Source organism: Lepidochelys kempii, chromosome 9, assembly GCF_965140285.1.
Source record: "Lepidochelys kempii isolate rLepKem1 chromosome 9, rLepKem1.hap1, whole genome shotgun sequence".
NCBI classification, from domain to species: Eukaryota; Metazoa; Chordata; order Testudines; family Cheloniidae; genus Lepidochelys; species Lepidochelys kempii.
This window is the reverse complement of record NC_136388.1, coordinates 4,590,011-4,612,917: the sequence shown is the minus strand read 5'-3', so window position 1 is coordinate 4,612,917 and position 22,907 is coordinate 4,590,011. Positions and strand designations below refer to the sequence as shown.

The 22,907-nt window shown below is 43.8% G+C and overlaps 1 protein-coding gene across 7 annotated transcripts in view; it reads left to right on the top strand.

The window, feature by feature from the left end:
- LPP (LIM domain containing preferred translocation partner in lipoma) overlaps window positions 1-22,907 on the top strand; it is a 415,845-nt gene that overhangs the window by 295,132 nt on the left and 97,806 nt on the right. For all 7 annotated transcript variants that reach the window (XM_073359053.2, XM_073359048.2, XM_073359047.2 and 4 more), the window contains one exon: window positions 10,663-10,786. In XM_073359053.2, the coding sequence (XP_073215154.2) occupies window positions 10,663-10,786 (124 nt within the window). The remainder of the gene's footprint in view (window positions 1-10,662; window positions 10,787-22,907) is intronic.

Sequence of the window (22,907 nt, the reverse complement as noted above, 5' to 3'; positions counted from 1 at the left end):
TTTGTGCCCATAAAAGATATTATCTCCCCCGCTGTGTGTCTCTATGAAAGTGGATGCTGCTATGTAACACAGTCCCATTCGGTGCACAGAACAGGTGCTACGTATAAATATTATCCAGCCTTTATATCATGCAGCAGAAACAATCTGACGCTTCCTGATGCAAAACATCAGCACAAACATGAGGACTAGTGATAATTTATTTAGTCTGCTTGAATGTAATGTAATACACAGAATTCAAGGACAAAATAGCTATGCTCATTTATTACCATTTTTGAAGATTACTACAACACTTAGCCCTAGGATCTCAATAATGCTTTACGAAGATTGATTAATTAACACCCCTGTATCAGTGCAATATTACTGAACCAATTTTGGAGAGAAGATAAGGTAACAGTTACTGATCCAATTGAATGTAACAGCAAAACTTCCATTTACCCCTCAACATGGGGATCAAGTTTTTTTCCAAAACTATGAGCCTATCTAGGGCTCTTAAGTCCCTATTTAGATACCTAAGTAAGTGACCTAATTTTCAAAAGCTTTGCGTTCCCAACAGCTCGTTACTGATCTGAGGTCACTTAATTTAGGAGCATAACTTTAAGGCTCAGTTTTTGGAAAATCTTGGCCAGAATGCCCTCCCTGCTGAGCCATGCCCTGAGATCATAACACACAAACAAGTGCACATCCAATAAAATTGAAAGGCGGCACTTTTAAAAGCGATAAAAGGAAATGTGTATTTCATACAATATTCAATTAGCCTCATTATAGAACTGTGGAACTACTTGCCACAAGAGATCATTGAGACCAAGAGTTTATCAGGATTGGAAAAAGGACTGGAAACGTGTATGGATATCAAGAACATTCAGAATTATAATACTAAGGATTAAAACAAAAAAAAACATAAGTTTTGTCATGGATATAAACTCTCCCACTTCATGAGCCAACATCTAACAATTGTAGGTCAGGAGGAAATTTTTCCTGTGGGTAAATTATTCCATTACTGCTGGAGAGAAGCTAGTGGATGAAACAAACCACTGGCTGCATCCAATGTGGCTGTTCCTATGTTTTTACCCATTCTTCATCCAGATAGTTTCTAAAGACTCCCCACTTGAATTACTTGTGTGTCAAGAATAAACCCAGGAGTTCTGACATCCTAGTGACTTGTCACAGCCTCTAGACAAGTCCACCTGGAAGAATCTGCCTGTGCTTGTGCAATTGTAACATTTCAACAGATGATAAACCAGGAATAAGAACATTTTTTTCCAGTTAGTCTTGCTTGGAGGAAGGGTTAGTTGGTTTCTATTTCATATCCCTTTTTCTTGAGGAACTCCCCTCTTGAGGGATGTGTCATCTCACTGTATCATCTTGCTTGAAAGTCTGCAGCTGGTTTGGATGACCAGTACTCTCAGTCACAATGGATTGGCTTTGGTGCACTGTGACAGGGTGTACCTGGCCTTTTCTGCGTCAGGAGGCCCCACAGTCCTCCTAGGAAAGGAGCAGAGAAAGTGGATCCTCAAGTTTGTCCAGCGAGGCTTCACAGAAGCAGCCAATCAGAGTCCAGCATGCTCAGATAAATGGACCTGCAGGGCCTTAGCAGGTCATTTCCTGGCTAGAACCAGAGGGTTAGGGAAGTGTGCTTCGCTCTGGCCACCGGAGCTTGAGGGATAACCAGCAGGGCCGTCCTTACCCATACGCAAAGCACACAGCTGCGTAAGGCACCAGGAAATTTGGGGCACCAAACTTCCTGGTGCCCAGCGCCCAGCCCCTGCTCTGGCTCTTCCCCAGGGCCCCTGCTCCGCCCCAGCCCCGGTACCACTCCCCTGAGCTCTGCAGCTGGGCTGGGCCTGCACTCACCGGCAGCGGGAGTACAGCAACCCAGCCTCAGCCGCGCCGCCGGTGAGTGCTGGGGGTTGGTTCCCTCCTGCCCCCACCCCAAGCTAGCCCTCCCCCAGCCTGGGGCCCTACACACACACCCCACGGGGTGGGGGGGGCTGCGTAGGGCCCCAGAATTGCTAGGGATGGCCCTGATAACCAGACTTTGTTTCTGGCTGCATTTACTTGAGCTGTGTTTGAATGAAGAGAGAGACCCTAAGAACTTTGACCCTGAGATACGGGTGAAGCTAAAAGTGACTGGGTGGGAAGAGGCCCAGGAAAGAAGCAGCAACTAACTGAAATTAAGCCGTGCCCAGCTGTTGTTTACAGGGACCTGGGTTGAGTAGTGGGGCCTGTTTATAGAGTCCCTGGAATAGTGGGAGCACCTGAGTTCATTCCACTGTGGCATAACCCCCAAGGAGACAGGGCTTATTTGAGAGCCTGAACAAAGGACTGAATTTAAAGGGCCCAGAGCCAGGGCTGAAGACCCTAGCGGGGGCAACAGGACTTTTAATTTACTGGTCTCTTTACTACCCCAGAAGTAATTCATTTGGACTTTGTGACTTAACTAGAAGGCCACGCCATGGAAGACCACCAATGTCAACTAGCAGCCTACAGGGGATTCTGCGGTGAGAAAAGGCGTGCAATACCACACCCAACTATTAGGAGGCACTCAGGAGGAGTGTTCCGATTACACAGACCACTAAGTAAAAAGCCATTGATAGTGTAGTGAATGGTTGAACTAACTAGTGATGATTTATGTGGTCAGAAAGTGCTGTGTGTGTGTCTGTGGAGTAGAAGGGAGCTGAAAACTTCATGCAGCTGAACAAGAAGGATAAAATGAAAGGGAAAGTAAATATCAGCAAGAGATGTTTCTGGCAGCCTTTCAGTTCCAAATTGGGCTAATTCTACCTTTTAAAAAGAAGATAATTTCCATGTTTCTTTAGTTGAGAACACGTAATTGAAGTTATTTTCTCTCTGAGAGAAGGAACCTCTTATACATCATTTGCAAAGGAATAAGAAAAATGAACATGTACAGTGTACCCTGAATGATGGTCTATTCATTAGCACATAATTTTTGGATGTCTGCTGATTTTGCATGGTGTTTTTTTACCCATTTGGGTGGAACTTTGAGTAGGGGGATGGAGGGTGTTGGATAAGGAACTTGACTAAATCCAAAGTACCCTGCACTGTGTAGTTGGTAAATCCAAGACAGATGCTTCTCAGGTCTTGAGTGCCAAAGAAAAAGAAAAGAAAAGCTGAAGCTAACTATTGAAATGAAACCTTGGCTTATGGTACCAAATAATTGCATACTGATTCCACACAATTGCTCCTCTTGACCTGGCTTTTTAGGAACTGAACTTTAATGAGGAAGATGAGCCAGATTTTGTTGCAGCATGTTGAGGGTGGCACAGATGTTAGTCACTTCCTTTTGTTTATAGCATAAAGATATTTTCTACTGCAGAGTGAGAGACCAATTGAAACTTAACCCTTGGAATGCTAGTGTTTTCCATTGTGTCGTGTTAACCAAGTGCTTCGGAGAATGTATATCTTGTGTGTACATGAATGCGTAGCAGCGTAGGACCATTACAACAGTTCTTACTGTGCTACTCACCGACGCCGCTTGGTGCTTTCCAGCAGCAGTGAGGAGAGAACTCGGATCCTCCTGCTCTTGAAGCATAGTCCTCTACTACTTGAGCTAAAGAAGCATTATGTGTAGCTGGGGCGGTATTGAGGTCTATAAGAGTGCTTAGCCTTCTCCAGGGGACGGCTTCTTTCCATTTTGATTGGTTAGTTTTCTAATCTTTGTGATTGAGGTTGGTGAAACAAATGAAGCCATGGGGACCAGGATTCCTGCACTGCAATTCTGCATAGACTACAGACCTCTCTCTCTCTCTCTCTGTGTGTATATACACACACACACATACACACACACTTTTTTACCTCTGACCCATCAAGGCAGGAGGAAAGAGATAGTTCTGCTGAAACAGACCCTTCAGATCAGACTGTGGATGCATCATGTATTTCTTTTCCCCTTTCTCACCAAATGTACCAGCCTTGACTATAGGCATGAAACATGCTTTTCTGGATGCTCATGCACTGAGCAGTGCAATACAGGAAAAGGTTCTGCTGAGCTCTTCTTAAACATTGGGCATTCATATGTAGTGTCTGTAGGAAAAATAAACAAATAACGCACTGAGTGTGATCATCGGCGTTTGTTGTTGATTATGTCAGTAGACACTGTCCGAGGACTGTGGCTGGCTGATGCAGAAGTGTGTTGTTTGGGCAGAGTATTGCAGCAGCATTTCCAAACCTCCCCATTTATTGCAGCTAAAAGGCAGTGTGGTGAGTGTCTGCCTCCGAACTCTGACAAACGTGGACAAGCTTGAACCTGTGGCAGTTCAGTATGTTCCCCTCGGGGCAAACCCTGTCCCTGTTTGTTAGGTGTGAAGGGCCCTGTCCTCGGAGGAGTTGATCTGGGGGTGTGGAGATGAGAGAAGCCAATGCTGGGGAGATGGGGGGGTCATAGATTCTAAGGCCTGAAGGGACATCTAGTCTGACCTCCTGCATAGCAGAGGCCAAGAACTTACCCGCCCTGCCCACTGAGTCCTTCAGAGCCCAGCTCCCAATGGCTGCCTGCAGCTGACATTAGGGTGACCAGATAGCAACTGTGAAAAAACGGGACGGGGATGGGGGGTAATAGGCACCTATATAAGAAAAAGTCCCAAAAAACAGGACTGTCCCTATAAAAATGGGGCACCCTAGCTGACATGCAACAGGGACTTGGAGGGAGGGATGAGTTGGAGGCACTGTGTGCATCTGATGACCATTTTGTGCACTATGGGGCACAAGAAAGACAATCTCCTTCAGCCATGAGGACCCGCTGTGGAGATGCTTAGTATGGGGTCCCGGCAGCCGGGCTGCGAGCTGATGTGAAGTGACTTGTTAGCATCTACCACAGGAGGAGGAAAGCACTGGCCTTGTCTACCCCAAGCCACGGTGTAGACTGTGAGGGTATGAATTGCATTAATGTAGTCCTCTTTCAAGCAGGACTATGTTAATGCAAACCAGGTACCTTTTAGTTCGCACCAGCAGCATCCGCACCAAGCAGTTAGAGTGCAACTCTTCAGTGTGCTCTGTTGTTCACACTCTCATAGTTTGCACTGGCTACGACTCACAAGCTCTGGGTTCAATTCCCACCTCTGCCATAGACTCCCTGGTTGTGTCATTGCGTCCCTTTACCTTAATTCCCTATCTGTAAATCGATGCTTTCTCCATCTTGTCTATTTACACTGTAAGGCCTTCAGCGAGGCAGCTGTCTCTTAATCTGTGTATATAGACTGCCTGGTGCAGTGGGGGCCTTCATTGTGAGTGGGGCTTTTAGGCATCTTTAAGAAGCAGTGTATTAAAAGGGAAGCCATCAGCCTCTCAGAAGCTGCACCACCTTGTCTTCACAAAAAGCCCCGGGGAACTAACTAAAAATCAGAACTATTGTGTGGTCGTTCGTCTTTTCAGCATGGAAACAAGAACACCCGCAATTGATGGAATAATATGTTAAGAGGTTTGGTTGCCTGATTGATTTCCAGAGCTAATAAATCCTTGGCTATGCTCATTGTATTCAAATATATGCTCAAGCGCGATGCATGATCTGCTCTTAGGAAAGAGAGAATGCTGGGGGGGAAAAAGTTCTACCCAGATTAAATGCTTTAAATTTGGCAGCTCTAATTGTTTTATTAATAAGCCTTTTATAGGGGTACATCATTTATTATTACCTGACTTTTAAAAAATGTCATTAAAATATTGGCCATTGGCTTCTGGGTCAAGTGCCAGTTCTAAAACTCTTGCTCATGTGAGCATCTTTACTCCATGGACAGTCCCACTGAGGGGTGTCTCACTTAGGGGCAATGTTCTCCCTTGGACAGAGAGCCGGTGCAAGGCTTATGCACCATTTAGTCCCCCATAAGCCCCTAGGGTGGAACTTATACTGGGTGAGTACAGGGGTGAGTGTTATCCTAGGGTCAGTGGTTAGCTCTACCTTTGCCATTCCCCCCACGTTACAACAGGAAAAAGTTTTGGAACACCCTTCCCAATCATGCATAAAGAAAGGAAAGGTGACCATGACCCCCTGAAACCTGCTCACAGGCCAAGAACTCATGCCCTAAATGCGACTGGGTTCGGATCTCAGAGGATTTTTGTTGTTGGAAGTGGATGGCAGTTCCATGGAACCTCACTTTCAGTTCTGCCAGTCGCCTCACAGGGGAAGTACCCTTACCAGGTGAAGGTCTCAGCAGGACTCCTACATCGTTTGAATTAAAGGTCAGTGCCCCTCTCGATCTCTTCAGGATGGACAGAGAAGGCTTTGGTTAGTTGGTTTTCTCCTCCCCACCCCCGTGTTCATTTTTGACATTAGGAATTCAGGACTTGTCTACCCTGGAAGTCTCTTTGATGCCTGAAATGATGACATCAAAGGGCAAGGAAACATGAGCATTTGAGAATGGAAGGGATGTTTAGCCAAACGGTTTAAAGCTCTTGGTTTTTGACTGTTTGTTAAGACATCTTTACCTTCAATGACTAACCAACATTCTGGATAAAGTACCCAACTGTTAAAGATTCATTGACAACCTTTCAACAAGGCATTGAGAGTTCACAATCGTCTGATGGTGCTAAAGGAGTTGGCGGATGTGATTGCAGAGCCATTGGCCATTATCTTTGAAAACTTCTGGTGATCAGGGGAGGTGCCGGACGACTGGAAAACGGCTAATGTAGTGCCCATCTTTAAATGTTGATGAGCTCTTTGCTGCCAGTTAGCGATGGGAAACACAGTCTGTGTGTTAAACCTGAGCTGGGAATTATGTTCAAATACCAAACTATTTGTTACACTTACTGCCCACCTTCTTCTGCCTTGGGGGCAGAAACCTTCTCGAGAAGAATGACAAAAAAGGGAAGGAGGAGGATCCGGGGAACTACAGGCCAGTCAGCCTCACCTCAGTCCCTGGAAAAATCATGGAGCAGGTCTTCAAGGAATCAATTTTGAAGCATTTAGAGGAGAGGAAAGTGATCGGGAATAGTCAGCATGGATTCACCAAGGGCAAGTAATGCCTGACTAACCTAATTGTCTTCTATGATGAGATAACTGGCTCTGTGGATGAGGGGAAAGCAGTGGACGGGTTATTCCTTGACTTTAGCAAAGCTTTTGATACGGTCTCCCACAGTATTCTTGCCAGCAAGTTAAAGAAGTATGGGCTGGATGAATGGACTATAAGGTGGATAGAAAGCTGGCTAGATCGTCGGGCTCAACGGGCAGTGATCAATGGCTCCATGTCTAGTTGGCAGCCGCTATCAAGCGGAGTGCCCCAAGCGTCGGTCCTCGGGCTGGTTTTGTTCAATATCTTCATTAAAGATTTGGAGGACGGCGTGGATTGCACTCTCAGCAAGTTTTCAGATGACACTAAACTGGGAGGAATGGTAGATACACTGGAGGATAGGGATAGGATACAGAGGGACCTAGACAAATTGGAGGATTGGGCCAAAAGAAATCTGATGAGGTTCAACAAGGACAAGTGCAGAGTCCTGCACTTAGGATGGAAGAATCCCGTGCACTGCTACAGACTTGGGACCAGTTCTGCAGAAAAGGACCTAGGGGTTACAGTGGAAGAGAAGCTGGATATGAGTCAACAGTGTGCCCTTGTTGCCAAGAAGGCTAATGGCATTTTGGGCTGTATAAGGAGAAGCATTGCCAGCAGATCAAGGAACCTGATCATTCCCCTCTATTGGACATTGGTGAGGCCTCATCTGGAGTACTGGGTCCAGTTTTGGGCCCCACACTACAAGAGGGATGCGGAAAAATTGGAAAGAGTCCAGCGGAAGGCAACAAAAATGATTAAGGGGCTGGAGCACATGACTTATGAGGAGAAGCTGAGGAAACTGGGATTATTTAGTCTGCAGAAGAGAAGGGTAAGGGGGGATTTGATAGCTGCTTTCAGCTACCTGAAAGGGGGCTCCAAAGAGGATGGATCTAGACGGTTCTCAGTGGTAGCAGATGACAGAACGAGGAGTAATGGTCTCAAGTTGCAATGGGGGTGGTTTAGGTTGGATATTAGGAAAAACTTTTTCACTAGGAGCATTGTGAAGCACTGGAATGGGTTCCCTAGGGGAGTGGTGGAATCTCCTTCCATGGGGGTTTTTAAGGTCAGGCTTGACAAAGCCCTGGCTGGGATGATTTAGTTGGGGTTGGTCCTGCTTTGAGCAGGGGGTTGGACTATGTGACCTCCTGAGGTCCCTTCCAACCCTCATATCTATGATTTATCATAAAGAAGCAAAAAAGAAACGAAAAGGCCCAGTTTTTTAATAATACATCCTTAAAAGGGTTCACCATCAAGCAGAGGCAGCTCTGTGGAGCTGAGAAGCTATTTCAAACATGTACACTGAAAGGCATTAATTCTCAGCAGCATTGAAGGATCAAAACCAGACTTTTTAAGAAAAATGGGATAGTGATATTGAAGGGAGATATAACAGGGGAAATAGCTCCTGACTAGAACTGGTCAAATATGTATTTTATTCTCTCCAAAATAATGAACATATTTTTGTTCAGATTGACAGTTTTCCCTGGAGTTGTGAGAATTTGGTTAAAACACCCAAAACCAATTTTTGGTTGTTGATTCTGGTTGTTGAAAACTAAAAAAAATCAGTTTTTTGAGGGGGGCGGGGGGTATAAAAACTGAAACACATTGACAGACACAAATTATCTCATAAAAATGAATACATAGTGAGAAATCCATTTTTTGCTGGGGGGGACTGATCAAAAGTCTTCCAGCATCTGTCATCCTGCTATAGAACAGGAAGGTCAACCTGCATCATCCATTAGTAATGTCTGAGAAGATTGTTTCAAACTTTCATTCCAATGGTATCTCACTTGCTTAACAGAAGAAAATATCCAATTTAGGCAGTGACCTTTCCTGGGGAGATTGTAGGGAGCAGGGAAGGTCCTGGAGGACCTGCCCACATGGGAACAGGTGAAGCTGATGACAGAATATACCCTACCTAGTGACTCCTTGTCTGTTTGTGAGACTGCCAATAGGAGTTGATTTATTCTTGTTATACAACTGAATTTCTCAACTCCTGGTTGCTACTAGAGGCTTCATAGGTTACTTGCTGGAAACAGACTTTCAGGCCAGTGTAGTGTTATAGTATACTAAAGCATGGGACATATTTGTAATGGAAAAATTGATACACCTGATTTGAACAGAAGAGGGATCAAACTTATAAATTTGGCTTCCTTTTTTTTTTTTTTAAAGACTGAGAACAGTCATCAGTGGTAAAACCAAAAGATCAGTGATGCTTTTCTGAGTTCTTATGTCTCTCGGATTTGGAATATAGCATCTCAGAAGAATGAGGCTGATGGAGATGTTATCACAGAACACAATTCTAAGAACTCCTCCACCTGACTGATGTCAAGTACAGAATTTCCCGTTTTCTTGAAAAGAAAGAGTTGGTTTGTTTAGACAGGTCAGTGGGGGTGCTGTTGTACTTGGTTGACAACAACTGGTTCGAAAGATTCATCGGGTCAGTTGTATGATTTTTTGCAGTCTCTGTAAGTTAAATGTTTATCACCAGGGTGTCCAATATTTTGTTCTCCAGCGAAGTAACCCATTGATCCACATGTAAATGAGTATAAGGTATAGGAAAAGGCATGTGTGTGAGATAGCCTGTGCTGATATTTGCCTCTAGAGTAATGATCCTAAGGTATGGATCTGAAATGAAATCCTAGATGAAAGCAGCAATTAACCAAATAAGCCACCCTGACTTTAACCATACTTTATTCCATAAACAAGTTCATTCTTGCATACAGGTTATTCAAGAAAATTGTATAAGCCTGGAAATCTTATCTCAGCATCTTTTAATTCTGTAATGACCCTTGTACTGAATTACACACACCGTACTTAACTGCTTCTAAGATCCTCCCAGGGTACATTGATGCACTAGAATACTTCCCTGTTTCTCAAGATGTCTCCATATTTCTGTTGTTTTCTTAAGACAACTCACTGGAAAACATAGCAGATACTGCATACCAGCTCTTAACACATGAAGGCCAAGAGGTCTCATTTCTAAGCACACATTAAAATGTTTGCATCGCTAGATCTAAAATCTGTGAGCCAAATTCTGGTGTTCTTCATATGAATGGCAAAACTTCCTTTGATCAGGACTTGACTCTGTGGAAGCCATACTAAAGAGAAAATATATCTAGTCCTTGGAGACTAGCTCTCCTAGTCTGTCCCTTCCACCAAATGCAAGACTGTTCCCTCTGGCATCTTCTCTGAGTCTGTGTCCAGTCTAGTTTTAAGTGGTTCAAGCCAACGGGCCTTCCACCACTTCCCTAGGAAGACAATTCTAAAACCTCCGACACCTTTCTTATTAGTAAATGTTTATATTTGATTATCCTTAGCATAATTCCTTCTTTCTTTCTTATTTCAAGTCTGTCCAAAGGTCTGCTAGGCTGTCTAATTACTGGGTACATACATCCCTTCTAGTAATGCCTACTCATCTCATTCTGATGGAAATTGTTTAGCGTTTTGAGCCATCTATTTTCATTTCATTAAATAGGATGTTCATTTGTCCAAACCCACTGGGTCCCAGGAGAAGAAAAATAAGACCCACGAGTGAGCTTGAAAGCCAAACAGCCAATAGAGTGAATTTTCTTTACCTTTCTGTCTTACATCGGGCATGTGCAGCGTTGGTGGACACTTTAATGCTGATTTGAAACTTCACGAGCAGCATGTGTCTTCCCTTCTGCAGAGTGGGTATCCTGCCTCTGGCTCGGCATCAGATGCTCCTTTGTTCAGACCCGAGGATGAGCTGGAACATCTGACCAAGAAGATGCTGTACGACATGGAGAATCCACCCTCTGATGACTACTTCGGTAAGTGCCGCGTCACATTGAATAAATCTACCCAGGGCCTTTTGATCTATTTACCACGCTCTGTGACGGGGAGACTTGACAGCCGCACTGCTAATGCAGTGGCATTAGTAATGATGGATTCGTTTGGTATGCTTGGGCATGTAGTGTAATTGTTCATAGGGATCCCTCTGTAGTTTCAACATAAATCTGATGCTCTATAACTGTATTTTTAAACTCTCACCAGTGATTAAGTTCAATGTTTCAGTGCCTGGTTTTTTCTGACACCATCAGTCTGCAACCTCTCTAGCTATTGGGTCAAATTCAGCCTTGGTGTAAGTTGGTGCAATATCATAGGGCCTGATTCTGATTTCACTTGCATTGGTGTAAGCAAGAGCAATTCCACTTGGCCCAATGGACTTCAGTGGAAATATACCAAGGTTAATTATAGCTTCTTATAACCATTGTTCCTTTTTTGAGCAGGGGGTTGGACTAGATGACCTCCTGAGGTCCCTTCCAACCCTGATGTTCTATGATTCTATGAACCATGTCATCTTGTTTGTCTGAAAGAGGCGAGCCACTGATTCCCTTTTTAAAGGTATTTAATTGTGGTATCTCATGCCTCTGTATAAAATACAAGTTAGTGTGAGCTTTGGATTATGTGGTGAAGTCAAGCAACTCAGTCATTCTTGAGATTTCCCACTATCTGCACTTCAATTTCTCATAAACTTGGCGGATAGATCTGTCAGGGAAACCCAGTGGTATGAAATGGAGCTTGAGTTTTGCTTGGTACTTATAGTTGTGAAGCTGAAATATTTATGTCTTGCAGGCTAATGCTGCATCACTAGATGACTTGACTCCTTTCAGAGTATGATTTTTGACAGAGAGAGCTGTATGGCTCAGGGGAATGGGATATAAAACCCTTCAACTTTAGGTCATTGGTAAGACCATCGATTGGAAACAGCTGCCATTTGCCACCCAGTGGCTGTTTAGTTTACATGAAATTAAATGAGTGAACTGGTTCTAGCACCCAATGTAGGTGCCCAAATCACCAAACCAGTCAGAAATTGCCAGCCATGTTATCCTCAGCAATAAGGTCAAAGATTGAATGGCCATGGAGCAAGCTAGGAAACCAGCAACCTGCAAAAACCCAAGTCTTAGCTCAGGCAGATGACATACAAGCTGGGCACTGAACAATCTACGGATCACACTTAATTCTCAGGTTGCCGGGATGGACTAGTGCATCCAACCTGAGGCCTCCAGTCTCAGTTTTCTTTTAAACATCATTTACCAGCAGGAGAGAGGTGATTGGCATGTGCCCTGTTGTTTTGTAGAATTCCTCCTCATTTCTGCTCAGCCTCTTGAGCGCCATACAGCACTTTGGGGAAACTATCCAGAGCTAATTGTGCATCTATCAAAAAAAGTAGGGAAGGGGGCGGGGAACCCAGCCTAGAACAGAACCACAGGGGATGATGAAACCAGATACCCAGACAGTCCTTGAACGAGTCACTTTAAAAAAAATTTCCAAACTTGCGTCCAGGTTGAGCTACACTTTCACGTACAAAAGAGGCATTCTGACATGGCAGTGCAGGGAGGGAGCTCACTCTGCTGCAGCTTGTGCTGTATCCATTCTGTGGATAAATACGGAAAGCCACCCTCCCGGGCTATCAATCCAGCACCTTTCACCAGCATTAAACCCACTTGGAAAAAAATTATGGATGAAAGCGGGGGGGAAGCGTTTGGACTTCGCATGGTTAACTGTCTGAACCAACCTTTCTGCCTTTGTAGCCAGACTGCATTTATTTAGTATAGTACCATGGACCATACAAGCTAAAGATTCATATGGCACATTGATCAAATAATCAGAAAAAAGGACAAGTGGGCAGAGACATTGACTCTGATTTGCATTAAATATCTTCTGCCTGAGGTCTAAATGCCATGGTAATTGTAGCATACCAGATAGCTGTCAACTAATCACTTTATTAGTTTGAATTAAGAAAACTGGATCTCAGCATATTAAAAGTTGGTTAAGAGCAGATAGGTTTTGAACTGAGGAATCCAATTAACCTTGCTGGAAAGCTTCAGGGCGTTATATTAAGTCATGAAAATGATTTGTCCAAATAATTACATTTGAACTGTCATGCTGGAGAAAGGTCATTTTACTTGGTCCGTCAGCACTCAGGGTCGTCTCTTTAACAGCTCTCCTCCTGCTAGTCAGTTTCTCTTTTCAGGTCTCTGGTTTCAATCAGGTCATTTGGTTTCTGGATGCTATGTCGGCACAGCTGATGTTCCTAGAAAAGGAAGTGGAATAGGGATCAGTAAAGTTCTGTCTACTCTTAGCTCTGGAAGTATCGGCTAAACCCCCTACAAGGCTAGAGGATGAGTTCAGAGGCAGGGCTGCCTGCAGCTCCATCAGCTCTGTTTTCACCAATACACATCGTTGTAGCTTCACTTGATGGAAATTACTGTAGACGATTTCACACATAAGAGAATAGCTTTAGCCAATAAACATTGTAAAAGAAATCACCCAAGCACATACAATTGAAGGCAAGGGATAGTTCACATGCATTTCTTGAAAGGCAAGAACGAGGAACAGCAACAGTTAGACAGGAGAAGCAAGATAATGATTTGTCATCTATCATATATCTCGGGCTCCTATCAGCTTGTGATATAATCACGGAGATACCCTCAGGGTTCTCGTTGGCTAAAGATATATCCTCATCCTGAGCAATAAAGACCAAATTCTCGTATGGAAATTTTCACGATATAAATGCTATCACGCCTGCACAATGTTGGATATTCTTCTATCTTCCGTATGATTCATTATTAATTATCTGTATTACCTTAGTGCCTAGGAGCCCTAGTCATGGACACAGAACAAAAGCACAGTCCCTCATATGGTCCCATTACCATAGTATCTGAGTGTCTCACAATCTCGAATGTATATGTTCTCTCAACACCACTGTGAGGAAGGACAGGGCCGATTTCCCCATCCATACAATGGGGGCAGGGTCCTGCGGCACAGAGTGGCTAAATGACTTTCCCAAGGTCACACTGGAAGTCTGTGGCAGAGCAGGGACTTAAAGCTGGATCTTCCAAGTCCTACACTGATGCCTTAATCATTTGTTCAGCTAATGATCTCTAATAAATTGCCTTTTATTATATTCCTTTACATTAAGAAGGATCTCCAAGTATTGTATGGACTGTTCATGTAGAGATCCTTTACACTCGTTCACCTCTGAAACGTTGCCCTCCCTTTAGTGGCATCTGGTATATTCCTGCAAGTGGATGGTTTGATTTGGTGGAGGGTAAACTCCTCATGTTGAAGCTAGAGGGGAAATTGCAGCTAAGTTGGTACTTGGCCAGCACATGTGGCTTAACGCCCCATCTCCTGCCAAAAGTCTCATGGGGCCTTTAATGGCTACAAGTGATGCGGACCTCAGCTTTATGTCTCATCTAATGAAGGCACTTCCAGCAACACAACAGCCTGCGTCACCACACGGGCAATGATGATTAAGATAGAAAAGGTGCCATCAGGACCCCTGTCCACTGACTCACTGTTGGTCCCTCAGCTCCTGTTGTTGGGACCAGCTAGCTCCAACTCTTGTGAGCAACAGAGGACTCACAGGTCATGCACAGCTGGCTTGCAACAAAGTGTCCTGACTGGCCAGAGTAACCAACAGAACCAGCACTTTATTCCCCCGGCTGCTCAGTGTTTACACCCTCAAGTGGGATCACTCCTGTTCTCAGCCTCCCTCCAGTCCTGCTCTGGCTCTGTTCCTGCTTTACTCTGGTCCTGCTCAGTTCCTGATTCCAGTTCCAACCCTTGGCTCTGACTCCTGGTTCCTGACCCTGGCTCTGACCACTATGTATCGCCACCCGCTGCAGGCCCGGCTGCCCACTGCTCTGACCACTAGCCCCAGCCGCCCTGACTGTGTTTGTGTGAAAGTATGAAAGAAAATAAAGGAAGGTCAGATTTTGGTCCAGCTGACTTGTCCGCTGCTCCCCCTTTACATTCTGCTGGTGCCTTTTGGCAAGCAGCTGCTGGATACAAGAGGCCAGTCATTTTTTGCAATGCTTATTTTGAGCTTGTTTTAACTGCAGACTATTTGAGGAGTCAAAGCCCGGTGCCATTTGTCTCGTTAAAACAAGGAGAGGTGATGTGACCGAGCAGCCCCTCAGGATAAGGCATCTTGGTAGGGAAAGTGCAGTCGCAGAGGGCTGCGGGTGGTGTTTGCCGTGCGTCTTGCAGCAGACCCGAAATAACCATCTGGAGTGTGTTTGCAAGCGAGGGGGCAGTTTGTTCAGTCCTGTGCAGACAAAGCTGCCTTTTCCAAGGAGCTCACAGTTATCCCCCGGTGTGCAGGAGAGGTGCATACGGGGCTGTTGGTTTCCTCAGAGAGAGCTTTGGAAGGGATTTTATTAAAGAAGTTTCTTCTTCTGTCTTTCCAGAGGTCTGGTCCTCCTCTCATCAGTGAAACCCCATTGATGTGGGGAAATTACTTCAGATTTACTCCATTTTAAATGAAAGGAGAGCTGCTGCCATGAGCATGCAAATCATCTCACTGCCCTTCCCCATGGCACTTCATCTGCACATGCTGTTTATTCCTTTCTTGGCTGTTGCAATCCTCTGATTGTAGCTATATAGATTATTGTTGTTATGGCATCTTGCAGGGTGTGGCTCATGGTAACAAGGGAGCACTGGGCTCACTACAGACCTGCCCACCTGCTGCACAGATAACCCAGGAAGGCCACTGGTTGTCTTCGGTCGCAGCTCACCAGTGCAAGAAAGGGCATAATTTTTGTCTTGAGTTTTTCTGAGGCACAGCCACTTGGTTTACAGACTAGCACGGCTGCAGACAAGCGGTCTGAAACAAAATTACCACCTTAAATTCCAACCCCAGAATTGTGATTGTGGGTGATAAAATCCCATCTGAACAGCATGCCTTTTTGTTTTTAGCTCCCTGGTTAAGTCTGAATCTCTGGCCGTCAGCAAAATCTTATTTTCACTTGTAAATGGAGCTGATCTGATAATGAAGTCACTTAAAAGAGAATAAGTGCAGAGCACCGGGCTATCATTTTTACAGAGAACTTTCCTGACTACCCCGTGCTGTAACGCAAAGGTGGATTGCAGATCATGAATTGAAGTGATTTTTGTCTTGACTCTGAATAAATGAAAGACTATGGTTTTCTGGTGTCTGCTAGGAAGAATGAAATGCTATGGTGAAATATCAGAGAATGTTACTGTGACGCGTTTGATCACAGAAACCCTCTTCGGACTGTTACCTGGTGTGCTGAGACTACCTCTGAGCCCGTTTTCTCTGGGCCTCCAGAAGTCTGCCTTGTTGAACCAGACATGCCAGCCTGCTGCAACACAGACCCAGGGTCTGAACCACGCGCCCCAAAGCTGCAGACTTAATTAAAAACAGCTTAAGAAGTGTTCCTGTCTCCAGCACCCAGACACCCAGCTCCCAATGGGATTCAAACCCCAAATGAATCCGTTTTACTCTGTATAAAGCTTATACAGGGTAAACTCATAAATTGTCCACCCTCTGTAACACTGATTGATAGATATGCACAGCTGTTTGCTCCCCCAGGTATTAATTACTTACTCTGGGTTAATTAATAAGCAAAAGTGATCTTATTAAGTATAAAAAGTAGGATTTAAGTGGTTCCAAGTAATAACAGACCGAACAAATTTCAGAGTAACAGCCGTGTTAGTCTGTATTCGCAAAAAGAAAAGGAGTACTTCTGGCACCTTAGAGACTAACCAATTTATTTGAGCATAAGCTTTCGTGAGGTACAGCTCACTTCATCACTGCATCTGATGAAGCGAGCTGTAGCTCACGAAAGCTTATGCTCAAATAAATTGGTTAGTCTCTAAGGTGCCACAAGTACTCCTTTTCTTTAGACAGAACAAAGTAAGTTATCAAGCAAAATAAAACAAAACACAGAAGTCTAAGCCTAATACATGAAGAAACTGATTACCAATAAAATCTCACCCTCAGAGATGTTCCAATAAGCTTCTTTCACAGACTAGACTCCTTTCGAGTCTGGGCCCAATCCTTTCCCCTGGTACAGTGCTTGTTACAGTTCAGGTGGTAGCTAGGGGATTTCTCATGACTGCAGCCTCCTTTGTTCTGTTCCACCCCCTTATATAGCTTTGGCACAAGGTGGGAATCTTTTGTCTCTGAGTCCCCACCCCTCCTTCTAAATGGAAGAGCACGAGGTTTAAGATGGATTCCAGTACCACATGACATAGTCACATATCCTGTGAGACCCCAAGCCTTCATTCTTCCTGGCCTGACTCACGGGAAGGCTTGCAAGTAAACAGAACCATTTACAACCAATTGTCCTAGTTGATGGGAGCCACCAAGACTCCAAACCACCCTTAATGGCCCACACTTTGCATAATTACAGTAGGACCTCTCAGAGTTATATTTCATATTTCTAGTTTCAGATACAAGAATGATACATTTATACAAATAGGATGATCACACTCAGTAGATTATAAACTTTGTAATGATATCTTGCAAGAGACCTTTTGTATGAAGCATATTCCAGTTACATTATATTCACACTCATTACCATATTTTCATAAAATCATATGGAGTGCAACATCACAGTTACAGCAACCTGCAGTGACCTCCCTACTGTGTATTTAAAGATCAACATATTCATTTAAAAACTTCCTACACTGGGATGATGATTGATTATTGATGCAGTGGTGTGATGTTATCTGATTAAAATATGACCATATACATCATTGTGGCAACACTGTTATATATTTGCAACAAATCTTGTATAAAATGTGGCCTGTAAGATGTCATGGAAAGGTTATGATTTGCTGGTTAGGATTATGCTATCTGTATGCATGTATCATTTTTGTATTTGAAGTTATGAGTATTGTCTCTTTACCTAGATTTCAAATGTTTGCTCCTGGGGTAACATCAGTTAGCTAGCACATCTTGGAGGAACTATTCAAATTAAATGGCTCATCAAGAAACATTTAACTGACAGTGGACCATGGGAGATGCCCATCTACACTGAATGGACTGTCCTGCAAAGGTTCTGTCTGGGGTATGGGTCATGATTTCCTGCTGTGACTAAGGAAAATTATGCATGGACATGTGACTTGTCCATGTGATTCCAAACCCCATCTTGTCACCTGTGATTTTTCCACTAGCTGTGCTGAGGGCTTTGTTCGAAACAATGAGTTTCCTTCCACATGGCAGAAGCTATAAAAGGCCCTGGAAACACCTCCATTTTGCCTCTCTCCTGCACCAGTCTCTGGACTATGGATTTATACTAATGGGAGCATTCTAACCAAGGGACTGAGGTCCTTCCAATGATTTGGAAGCAGCCAGAGACTTGACTTAAGCCAGAAGTTTATTCCATCACTGCTACAAGCCTAAACCAAGAACTTTGCAATTACTGTATGTATTTGATTCCTTTAACCAATTTTAACTCTCACCTAACTTTCTTTCTTTTTTATAAATAAACCTTTAGATTTTAGACACTAAGGGATTGGCATCAGCATGATTATTGGATCAGATCTGAGTTGTATATTGACCTGGGTGTGTGGCTGGTCCTTTGGGATCAAATGGATCTTTTATTTGAGGAGATTGGTTTTAAAGAACCACTCATCTCTAAGTTTAATGTTTTGGGGGTGATACAAGGAGTGGAATGCCTAAGGAAACTGCTTTTATGACTTCTTGTTAGCCAGTGTGGTGAAACAGAAGTTTTACTTTTGTTACTGGTTTGGCATATCTCATGGGAGAATAACCTCCAGTTTTGGGGTGTATCCGCCCTTTTTCTCAGCAGTTTGTCCTGAATTTGGTATTCTCAGTTGTGACCCACAACGGCACGGTGACAGGTGGTAATGGCCAAAATGTGCTAGATGCTGTGAAAACACATAGGAAGACAGTCCCTTCACTGAAGAGGCTGCAAGTTATGAAGAGAATGATTCAACCCTCAAAAACAAAACTGTCCCCGGCCCCCCAAATCAATATCTCCTGGATGCAAACAAAAGCAACACTTTCTTTTTTAAAACAGTTAAATAAAAATCCATTATCAAACTTACTGGAGAGCCAGAAAATAAAATATTGGGGGACTTGCTGGCTAGAGGATTGATAATGATTAGGTGATTTGCCCAAGGTCACACAGGAAGTGTGTGGCAGAGTTGAGAACTGAACAAAGAAATCCTTTGAGCCCAATGTGCTATTTTCCAGCCTTCTTCTCATTTGAAGACAAAATCAACAACATTTTACTTCCTCCGGTGTAGAATAATGCAATTGTGCTTAAGGCTCTATTGGTGTTGAAATCATAACCATATTTTGGGGTGTTAATAACATGGCTGTGAAAACAAGAAAGAGAGAAAAGTGCTCCAGGATCAAGCTTAGTAATCTTAAGTGATATTAATATAATGTACCCACTAATGCTATCACACTGCAGAATTTAGATAATACACAGCTATTATAAAAACTGATAATTCACCGTAGTAATCAGTTACTTTCCAGTCTAACAACCAGCATGCCATTACAGGTAGGGGTGCGCAGTGTAGTGTGGATTGTTTCTTCTGTTTTTCATTGTTAGCATTTGTCTTTTTGTTTTTATTGGTGTTTTTGTCTTCTGCTTGTGGTTTTCTCTGGGTGTTTTGAATGTCACATTGTTTAGTGGGGGGAGGCTATTTTAGCTGAGAGTGAAATACACTAAAGAATCATTATAAACAGAACTTTCTCATTTATTGAGTGTCTTCCCCCCAGCGTTTTTCAGTCGGAAATGTACAAAAAGTGTTTTTTTTAAAAAGGAATCGCTTTGACTCAGATTGTGTGAGATGAATCATAACCCACTTTCTCATCTGAGAGGCGCAAGAAAAAATTCCAGCTCTGCTCTTGGCGTCAGCATAATCAACATGGAGTGCTTGTCAGAGGCACAAAAAGGAGGGGGAGCATCAGAAGAATGAAACGAATCAAAAGTGGTAGAACTCTCTCATTTCTTCTTCTCGAGCCTGCCAGTGCATCACACTGGGGCTCGTCACGTCATCCATGGAGCACACCTGCCTGCAGTCAGTGTTTTCTTGGCTAAGACGCAAGGGTCGGGATGGGCGTTCAAAAGCCTAGCCATTGATGGTCCAAACGGGTATTCAAATCATGAAACCCCACTTCGACACATCTGTAGGTTTCTGAATGCTGCCCATCAGTCAAGAACAAAAACTCCTCTTGACTTGCAAAACACGATGTACCTTATCAACCATCTTGACTGCGAGAGCGCCCTATTGATTGGAGCGTGTATGGCAAACATGAGACCCTGTGATCTGCCAGCTTTCCAGTCCAGTAAAGGAAAACAGAAGACAAACTTCAACTAGTAATAAGACTGAGGTGGCTGTGAATTTAAATCGTGAAATCAAGTCTGATTCATTATGGATATCCTTAATTTACGAATGTGCTTGCTCGTATTAGAATTTTTTTTTTCATTTGTGTCTCTCCTAAGCTCCAGGCACATACAAATGTTACAGCCAGTAATTACTACTCTACTTACATGGGCCAATGATCTTAATGTTTCATGGGGAGGGTTCATTGGGAGTCCAGAAGGGCATTCCACCCACCCCAAGCATAGCACTGCACAATTAGGTACATGATAGAGGCATGCTTATAGGCATTCCGGGAATAAGGAAGGAAACCTTCCACCCAACTCTGCACTGTGCATTAATGTACAGTAGAGATGATAGATGTAAGTGTGTGGGAGGAGGGTTGAATCATCTTCTGCAGCATCATATATTGGTCACTGCTAGAGGTAGGCTACTGAACTTGGTGGACTAATGGGCTCAAATGCTCTAGGCTTAATTCACTTCGCAATTAAACCATGTTCTTTCCTGGACCCAATAATGGCTTTAGCACATCCCTACAATGCACCTAGTTGTGAAACTGGAGCTTCCATTTGCTTATTTTTATGAATCAAGCCCTGTGTTCCATTCATCCAGTAAACGGTACTATAACACAATTTCCCCCATAAATGCTGGTTCCAGACACTACCTTGAGAGGTTAATAACTTGCTCTGTAGCAAGCACATGTTCTGATTCTGATTACACATGAGTGAACAGACAGAATAAATTATTTGTAGCTGTTTATGTGAGGGCAGTTTTTGAGGACCGGAGATGGTTTCTTGTTTTTTTTTTTATCGTTTTGCATTATATTTTTGGCTTTAAAAACCCGCTGTTTGCTGAAACGTCAGTATTTCCTCCTCATCTGCATGCCCTGCAAGGGTAATTCATTCTAGCTGCTGCCCCCTAAATGCCATGTTCAGAGGAAGCCTGCTTCCTTCACCTTGATGTGCTCTAATGAATGAGTGGGAGTGAGCCACAGTACCAATGGGCCTCCCCTTTCTGCATGTGGTGATTGTTTCCAAAAATCAGCTTTTACCTTTGCCATGGCTCAATGGTGAGCTGGGTTCTGATGCAGCCAGTACAACCCACCTGAAGGTCTGGCTGGTCAAACTAAGTCCTCTTTCCAGTATCTCCCTCCTTATGGGAGGCACAGAGTGACTGCTGGGTTTGATACTTGCTAAGAGATTTCCTTCCTCCCCGTACTCTGTCACAACAGTTGAGATCAGCTGACACCCTCTGCCTCTCACTCCCTTTTTGATAGTCCCTTGCAAATCCTTACTAGATCTGAACGATCTTCAGTGGTGCTGACTCTCCAGGGCTGTTGGGGGCGGGGGAATGAGTTAACAGCGTCTGCAATGGGAGCCAAGTTAGGGCAAAGCTTGGCTCTTTTGCAAATCCCATCCCATGTCTTTATGGTTATAGCTTGTAGACCCCTGGGCTTGATCAAAACATCAGTCACCAAGTGCTACGTGCGTCTGTAATTCCCCAGTGACTGCTCATTCAGTAACACCCCTACTGGCACCAAACCAGTCATAACCTCTTCCTCTATGCACATTGTATTTCTAAATATAGAGTTGTTTTTTATGTTCAGAAATATTGTCTAGTTTCTTTGCATAGAATAGAATAAAATAAAAAGGAAGATAAAATCTAATATGTACATTCTGGATATGCAACGCTTGATGCACCCTGTACATAATATCCCTCATTTGGAGGGGTGGGGACAATCATCATGGATACATAAGGAAGTAACACAGGAGGAAGAATAGCTGTTTGCCATTCTGTTCAGTGTGAGCAGAGGATGGCCACTTCATTTTTATGACAAATTTCTTGCCCCCGGTGGCTATGAGGTATCCAGAAATGGATTGTGGATTCTCAGGCCTTGTCTACACAGGAAAGTTTCACCAGTTTAACATATGACGTGATTGTTAAACTGATTTCGTTAAACTGGTGCAAGAGGCTGTGTGGACTTATGATGATGATTTAAATGATTTAATTGGGGATTGGTCCTGCTTTGAGCAGGGGGTTGGACTAGATGACCTCCTGAGGTCCCTTCCAACCCTGATATTCTATGATTCTATGACTTTCTTATTTCACTTTAAACCAGGCTTAGGTTAAATTGATTAGGAACTGGATAACTGTCCACACAGGTTTGTACTGGATTAAAAAGTGATTTAAGTTAAACCAATGCAATTTCTGCATATCCATAAGGCCTCAGTCCTGTTCCTAATGTCACAAAGTCCCTCCCCCAGTGAACAGTAACTCAGAGTGGCCTTGTCCCCCTCTAGTGGCTAGGTCACAAATAGAGTCTTATGGGTCTGCTACTGCCTCTGGACCTGGTCTGATAGTTCAAGCAGGAGAGGCGCTTCTGCATTGAGATCCAGAGGTCCTAGGTTTAACTCCACAGGCAATCCACACACAGGCGTTGTTACACGGTAGTTGACACCTTTGTGGGCAGTCCCATCAGAAAAGCTATGAGCTGAATTGACAAGTAGTGACCTACGGTCCCTCGAGCTAGGGATAGAGGCATGCTGGTGGTACAGTGTTAGGGAGCTGTGCCCTGACTCAGCCCATGCTGTCCCTGAGCTGTGGATAAACAGAGGACTTCATTCTCTAGAGCCATCAATCCAAAATCTTTTCCCAAGCAGAGCATTTGCTTTTAAAATAGAAATGGTATTTGTAGGCCAGGCTTGACAGGAGTAATTGGATGTGGGCAAGGCCTTATTTTTTGGGAGACAGGATTAGGGAGGTAAATGGATCAGC